This window comes from Cantharellus anzutake, assembly GCF_015039405.1.
Source record: "Cantharellus anzutake strain C23 chromosome Unknown EI90scaffold_440, whole genome shotgun sequence".
Lineage (NCBI taxonomy): Eukaryota > Fungi > Basidiomycota > Agaricomycetes > Cantharellales > Hydnaceae > Cantharellus > Cantharellus anzutake.
The window spans coordinates 31,218-38,758 of NW_024067390.1; the positions used below are offsets into that span (position 1 = coordinate 31,218).

Genomic DNA, 7,541 nt, shown 5'->3' on the forward strand with positions numbered 1-7,541 from the left:
TACATGCTCTGCCTGCCCAATCTTGAAGAGACCCAACCAGCTCCGGCGTAATAATATCATTTGTTGTCCTGGATGCAAATACCATTTGTGCGGAGCATGCACATATCCTGCCTTGCCATCTTCGACCCTCTGTTGCCACATGCAACTTTTCCTTGAGAGGTGTGATATTATGTGATCCTGCCCCACTCGGCGTCGTTGTATGTGACGCAGGGAGGCTTATCGGGGGAACAGCAGATGATTCACTGAGCTTCGACAGCGGAATTTCGTCGCTCGCAGTGTTGGATGGTTGAAAGACATGGGCTAAGTGGAGCAGGTGGAAAGTCTCCATCTATGAATGTGCAACCGTAGTTTAGAAAAGAATGTGGACGAAAGATAAGAGCTAGCCTGCCTCCAAACTCCTTAGTTTTGGAACGACGGATAACGCATACTCGATCAGATTTTCGTTATGGTCTAAGAATGCCGTTTGACGCCCTTGAGAGGAATAGAAGCTGGGCGAGTATTAGTCGGAGGATTCCCAAAAACTCAAAATGAGACAAACTGACGAATCCGCGGATGCATTTACACAAGTGTCCAGTATGTTTGAGCCAGGTGGAGCGAGTTGTTTCAATGATTCAACCAGCTGGGCAGTTTTTTGAATGCAGTTATAGGTACATTGTATTGTGAATGCGAACCTTTTTCCGGAGATAAGGATCTGCGGGTACCTAACAGAGAGTGGATAAAAATGATTTCTCGGGTGAATGAGGTCAATAAGTTCGAACCGGTTTGCTGATTCGATACGCATCCTTTGCGAAACCATCTCCTGTCCTGGAGGAAGTGAAATCGTAATCGTAATTCCTCGTTATGGCAACACTGGCTTCAGGCACTGCAACAGAGCCTGCAGGCTGACACAAGAGTCAATTGCTGCAGCAATAGAAAGGCGAACTTGAGTTGGGGGCCAAACTTACTACGTTAGCAAGTCCGCCACAAGAACCAAATCGGATGATGTACATGTCTCCATCGACACATTCCCGGCACTCCCGCACGAAGAAGTCCATGTTTGCGAACTAGGCATTGTGGTCAGGCCTGCTGGCTGACATGAAAGCTGGGGTTAGACAAACTCACACCCATGCCTATCGCAACGACACTCAGGGGTACACCCTTGTATGTGCCTGTCATGGTTAGGAAACCGCGGTCGCTCTCTACTTTGATGATACCACCATCATTGTAGTCGAACTTCTCCGCCAATTTGAGAGCTCGATGAGGATCGCCTACAGTGACCTTTGCGAAGGAGGGCACAGGATGTCGGTGACATAAAGATAAGATTCATCGGTGGCCCCGCCGTACTCACGATTCGATTGGCAAGTTCCCCCAGTCGGAGACCAAGATGGTACACTCGACCATCCTCGGATCTCGGGAAATCTGTCCACGACGCATCGGGATCATTCTAGAACGATTCAACATCTTACTTACTAGCATCAGTAAACTTCGCCCTCATGTTCGGCGCTTGAAGGGCGAACGGATAGCATGTCTGGTTACATAAGCACAATCTCCAGGCTCCGGAGACACTGCTCCGGATAAACACGTCCGATACAGCACGCGTACATGAGTACAAACACTTTCCAGGAATAACTACCGGGTGTGATCGGGCGAAAGATACTTAACATCAAAGCTTATTCCTCGTCCTGTCTTTGTGCTTCGTCAGTTTGCCTTCCTCAAGAAGAGGAATAAGATGGTCTAATCTTTGAAGGTACAAAGCCCAACGTCAGGGCCAGGATTGGAGCACGAAGTTTTGTGTTGACCTACTCAGTGACGACACAGTCTGTATATTCCACATCAGCCAAGTGGGCATTATGACCATCCTGGGCCAGTAAGAGTACAGTCAGGGCACCGGCATTCCTCCCAGCAACCATGTCTTCAATACTGTCACCAACCATCATCATCTCACATGTCTGGACGGCCCACTGCTTCTGAATGTGTAGAATACAAGCTGGATGGGGTTTGTTTGGTTTGAAAGTCCGTGTCATAATTGGGGAGAAAGTGAATTCCGGAAGGAAGGTTTGAAGGAGATGGTTGACGGGTACATCGAAGTTGCGGGTGCAAATAGCTTTGCAGATCCCTCGCTCGGTCAGATATTTCATCAAAGGAACCAGTCCCAGCTGAGGTTTCATTTGCGCCTTCAGATTAAGTCAGAGGTGGCGAAGCGTGGACGTGCAGGTACTCGCCATGGCTTCACGTTCGATAGCCCGGATGGACTCCTCCGCGGCCACCCGATTGGGTGGCAAGAGAGATTCAATGTGATCTAGGATGTCCACACTCTTTCCTATCCCAAGCGCTTCTCGCATTTTTCTGAACATCCATGTCTATTATACCAGCGATCAAGTAAGATCAATGTAATGAATTTGAGAGTCGTATCTCAGGGTGGTGGCTAATGATCCTTTACACATACCTGCGGCTCGCAAAGAGTTCCATCCATCTGTAAAATGGGGCCCAAACCGCAAGCTTAGCTGCATTTGCAGTCCGGATTTTCTGAAGGAGACTCACATCAAAAACAATTCCCTTCAAAGTTGGAAGTCCAGCTGACAGCCCTTGCCGTAGAGTCGCAGGATTTAATGGGGCGAACATTCCGTGCAACCGCATCAGAGTGAAGAGAAGATTCTAATAGCCCGTCTCTAATCTTCAGCAATCCCCCCACGATGCTTGATAGTATGTATGACTCGCCGGCCCGTTATCGCTGTGCTGCTGTGGCGATCTTGGTGGCGTGACGTTAACGACGTTAGGGTCTGACAGGGTCATAGAGGCACCCGAGTAGCACAGCGCGTGATGTGGCGGTCCAGATGTGCAACCAAAGATTGGAGTTCTGGGGCGTTGTCCGCTAATAATCCCGACACATCTTGCCTCGATACAGATTAATGATTCCTGTGGTTCTGGCACCCCGGCACCGGTTCCCCCGGCCTCCGGGAATTGCCGGAGCCGCCAATCAATTCAGTTCAATCCGGTTTGTTGGTCGTGCTAGTACACAAAGCTTACGGGTCGAGGACTACGTCAGAAACCCACACAGTAGAAAAGTCGAGTTCTGAGGCTTTAAAATGATAGGAAGGCTGGGCCAGGCGATGAGGTGCAGCGATGAATGAGGGTGTTAGCCTCAGGCGCTCAACGAGAACATGAAGTTATTAATATAACAATATGATTCGGACAACTACAGCACAGCTAAGGCCGCTAGAGGAGCTGGCCTGATTGACTCCTCAATCCACTAATCGTAACTAACCTGAAGCAACAACAAAACAAATATCAAGCGAAGAAGATACACAGACGCTCACACGCCAGATGAACAAATGAATTCGGCCAACTCCTCGTTGGTCCGTACAGAGAAAATAAAGACCAAACCGGGGATTTCCTCTGTTTCGTCGCTTCCCAGAGAGGGCTGCTGATCACGTGACTTATCGGAAGCAAAATCATCAGCTGCCACGTCAGGTGGTGACACGTAGGAAACTTTGATCGCTTTTAAACACCTCTCTTGGTGCAACTTCTGACTTCCCCAAACTCAGTCAGCCTCACTCATTTCGTTCACCTTGTTCTTTTGTTCGACAATCGACAATGCGTAGCAACGCAGCTGTCTCCGTTCTCGCCTTGGCGGCGTTGGGCGTGGTCAGCGCTGACAAGCCTGCTTATGAGGTTGACCTCTCTTCCTTGCTGCATGTTATGGCCACTGACTTGTCCTCGCTGTTTGAACTTTCTACTAGGCTACAACTATCAAAGGTCACTTCGTCGAGCAATTCACGGACGACTGGACCGATAGGTGGACACCGTCTGCGGCAACGAAGAAAACTCCAGTTGGTGGTGAAACCTTTAGCTATGTTGGAAAGTGGTCTGTTGAAGAGTCGACGAAGTATCCCGGTGTTGAGGGGATAAGGGCCTTGTTGCCAAGACCAAGGCTGCTCACCACGCTATTTCGGCGCCTTTCGACTCTGTCCTTGATCCCAAGGGCAAGACTCTCGTCGTGCAATACGAAGCCAAGTTCCAAAAGGGTGGCAACTGTGGCGGTGGTTACTTAAAGCTACTCGAAGATGGTTTCCAGAGGGAGGGCCAGGATTATAATGATAAAACACCATGGGTTGTTATGTTCGGTCCAGATTTGACCTGCCCCGGTACCAAGGTGATACTGGATGTCATTTCCCTCCCTGCCAACACTGAAGCTTGTTCAGGTTCATTTTATCTTCCGCCATCAAAACCCCGTCAGCAAAGAGTGGGAGGAGAAGCACCTCTCCTCACCACCAACCCCGTTAATCGATGAGATGACCAAATTGTACACTCTCATCGTCAATCCCGATAACACCTACGAGATCCTTATCGACGATGAGAGCCAATCGAAAGGTAGCCTTCTTGAGGACTTTACCCCCGCTGTCAATCCACCGGCCGAAATTGGTGCGTCCGAGATTGCCTGTGGATATCCTCTTTTTGTTCATTCCCATTTCAGATGATCCCGAGGACAAGAAACCCAGTGAATGGGTTGACATCGCGAAGATTCCTGATCCTGAGGCCCAGAAGGTTGGAGATGTGTCTTGGAATGACCTGCGAAGAACCATTGACATCCAGTTCACATGTAGCCCGATGACTGGGATGAAGAAGCTCCTTACTCCATTTCCGATGAAGAGGCTCAGAAGCCTGAAGACTGGCTTGATGAGGAGCCCCTGCAAATTCCTGATCCCGGTAACTTTGACGTATTGATACTGTTTTGTGTCCCACTCATTCAACTCCCTAGATGCTGAGAAGCCTGAAGAATGGGATGATGAAGAGGATGGCGAATGGGTCGCTCCAACTATTCCCAACCCTAAGTGTGCTGAAGCATCTGGCTGCGGTGAATGGGTTCGCCCTACGAAGCCCAACCCAGACTACAAAGGGAAATGGTCTGCTCCTTTAATTGATAACCCTGATTACAAGGGCCCATGGGCTGCCCGGAAGATTGCGAATCCTAATTACTTCGAGGATAAGAACCCCGCCAACCTGAACAAGATAGTAAGTGACAATGTGCCGCTCCCATGGACTGTCACTCATTCCTTACGTCGATTAGGGTGGTATCGGTTTCGAGCTTTGGACCATGACCGAGGATATCTTCTTTGATAACATCTACATTGGTAACTCTGTCAAGGATGCCAAAAAGCTGGCCAAGGACACTTTCCACGTCAAACATGCGCTCGAGAAGGCCGCTCGTGAAGTTGAGAAGCCCGAACCAACGCCCGAAGACGAGGTTGCCACACTCAAGTTCACCGATGCTCCCTTGGAGTGGCTTCGTAACCAAGCTTTCACATTCATTGATTTGGCCAAGCTTGATCCTATTGCCGCCTTCAAGGCCAAGCCTGAGACTGGTGCTGCGCTTGTTGCCGTCCTTCTTACGTTCCTGGGCTCCTTTGGCGCTCTCTTTGGCCTTATCGGTGGATCACAGAAATCAGTCAAGTATGATCACCTCAATTTCACCAATTGATGCACATGCTGACCCACGGCACCATCAGTCGGCAAAGGCCCCGCCCAAGTCCGAGAAGAAGGCTACCTCCTCTGATGCCGCTCCCACTACCGCTGCCACACCAACTAGTGAGACAACTGCCACTGAAGTGAAGCCAGCTGCCACGAAACGCAAGTAGATAGTTGTGCTGATTTATGACAAGCCTTTCTCCATTCTCTCTGGACTCGTGTCGTGCATCATATGACGCTAGATGATTGAGTTTGGAGTGTGCAAACCATTCGTGTGGGGGTGTCAAGGTTCGGGATGGTGACGTTTATTGGACATCTACTACATTCCTTCTAATCACTCACCAACTTCGACACTCATTCCCTCCTATCGTCCCTTTGGACAATCGCTTGCTCCCCTCTCTCTGCCCTCCTGCATGGTTGTCACATTGTGCTTGCATTGCTTTTCCGCTATCCGAACTTAATCTATTGAACTGATTGATGTTACTCATTTTGGAATTGACCCGGCCTAGTTTGATCTTTGTGAAACATCCGCAACTGAACGTTATGTAAGGTCTGCGTTTATCATGCTGTTACTGGAATCCCTGTCGAGCCTCTAAGTGAGCGCACGTCGAGTTGCCTATTTTGGTAATCCCACCGGTACTGCAGCAACCGGTACGCTCCGCTGCGGCTCTCTCGGCACTGTGGTTCGCCAACCCAAAAACCAGCAACAAAAGCATAATCACCCCTAGCGATCAATAAACCGATAGACATGCAAGCCTCAGAGCTGATCTTCGGGTTCCGACGCTATTCGGAGTAAAGGGCCAGGTGCACTTGTGACAGTGGAGGTTCTGGCGTAGGCACGATGATTGCCAGTGCACTTGTGCAGAATGGTGCCAGGGTGTACATTTCGTCAAGGAAAGAGAAACATGAAGGAGGTGAGCGTGACTATGAGTTACTGGCCCCAGTTAGTTCGACGGTTAGTCGATAATGCTGTTCCCACACTGTTTACTGTCTAGGTGTCGGAGGCCCTGACCAAAGCTGGGCCAGGAAGCTGTCACTACTTTGTCACGGATCTTTCTGTGAGCAGCTAGTTCGATCGAAGCGCGCGGGGACAATCCTGGTGATAGATGTGTCATGCCTCACATAACATGCAGACGAAACAAGGAGTGGATAGTCTTGCCGCATTCATCAAATCCAAGGAACCAAAACTACACATCCTCGTTAACAATAGCGGTGCAACGTGGGGTGGGAAGTACGATGATTTCCCGGAGAAGGAAGGATGGGATCGAGTGATGAACCTCAACGTGAAAAGTTTGTTTTATAACTGCTGCTTTGACGCCGCTTCTGGTGAAAGACTCGACGAATGTCACTCCTGGAAGGGTGATCAATATTGCGTCTGTCGCAGGCATTTCGCCGCATGCAGAGGGGGAATTGAGTGGAGAAGCGAGTGGAGTATATTCATATAACGTATCCAAGGCGTGAGTTGCATTTTTCTTTTTGCTTCATCCCACATCTCGTGTACTGAACGTCACACTCTTCAACTGTGCAGCGCTGCGATTCATCTGACGGACATACTCGCGGTGAAGCTCATCTCGAGTAACGTCACTGTAAACGCTATTCTTCCAGGCGTCTTCCCTTCCAAGATGACAGCATGGGGTCTAAAAGAAAACAAGGATGAATTGTTATCAGCGCAACCGACTGGTTCGTCTGCTTCCCTTTCCTTTGGCTGTTCACTGTTAAGGACGTCTCACTGATTGTTCGTTCTGCATTGAATAACTTGTTGACTCTAGGTCGACTCGGTGATGCAGTAGATATGGCCGGTATTGCGCTTTTCCTTTGTAGTCGGGCCTCTGCTCACATCACTGGCGCGCACATTGTCATCGATGGTGGAAGCATGCTTGCACGCAATAGATTGTAGAAGCAATGATACATACTTGCCGCGCTGTTCCACCTGTGTAACGTAGCCTGAGAATTTCTACAGAGTTGATTAAGTTTTGGTTTGAGTAAAATCCTGAAACTCCTAAGGCGGTACGTTGTACATATCGTTGCTTGTATACTACGCTACTGCAAGCGTGAAGAACAGGCAGCAGTGCTGGGTTCGAAGGGCGGCCAGAATA

General features: G+C 49.4%; 1 protein-coding gene across 1 annotated transcript; it reads left to right on the top strand.

The window, feature by feature from the left end:
* Positions 1 to 3,573: 3,573 nt before the first annotated feature.
* EI90DRAFT_3149023 (calnexin) lies at positions 3,574 to 5,615 on the top strand (the record flags this gene model as incomplete). The annotated part of the gene is made up of 9 exons (XM_039065575.1): positions 3,574 to 3,651; positions 3,720 to 3,875; positions 3,905 to 4,132; positions 4,182 to 4,401; positions 4,454 to 4,524; positions 4,584 to 4,686; positions 4,739 to 4,992; positions 5,048 to 5,425; positions 5,508 to 5,615. The coding sequence occupies 9 exons, from the start codon at positions 3,574 to 3,576 to the stop codon at positions 5,613 to 5,615; spliced, it is 1,596 nt and encodes a 531-aa protein (XP_038907354.1).
* Positions 5,616 to 7,541: the final 1,926 nt, after the last annotated feature.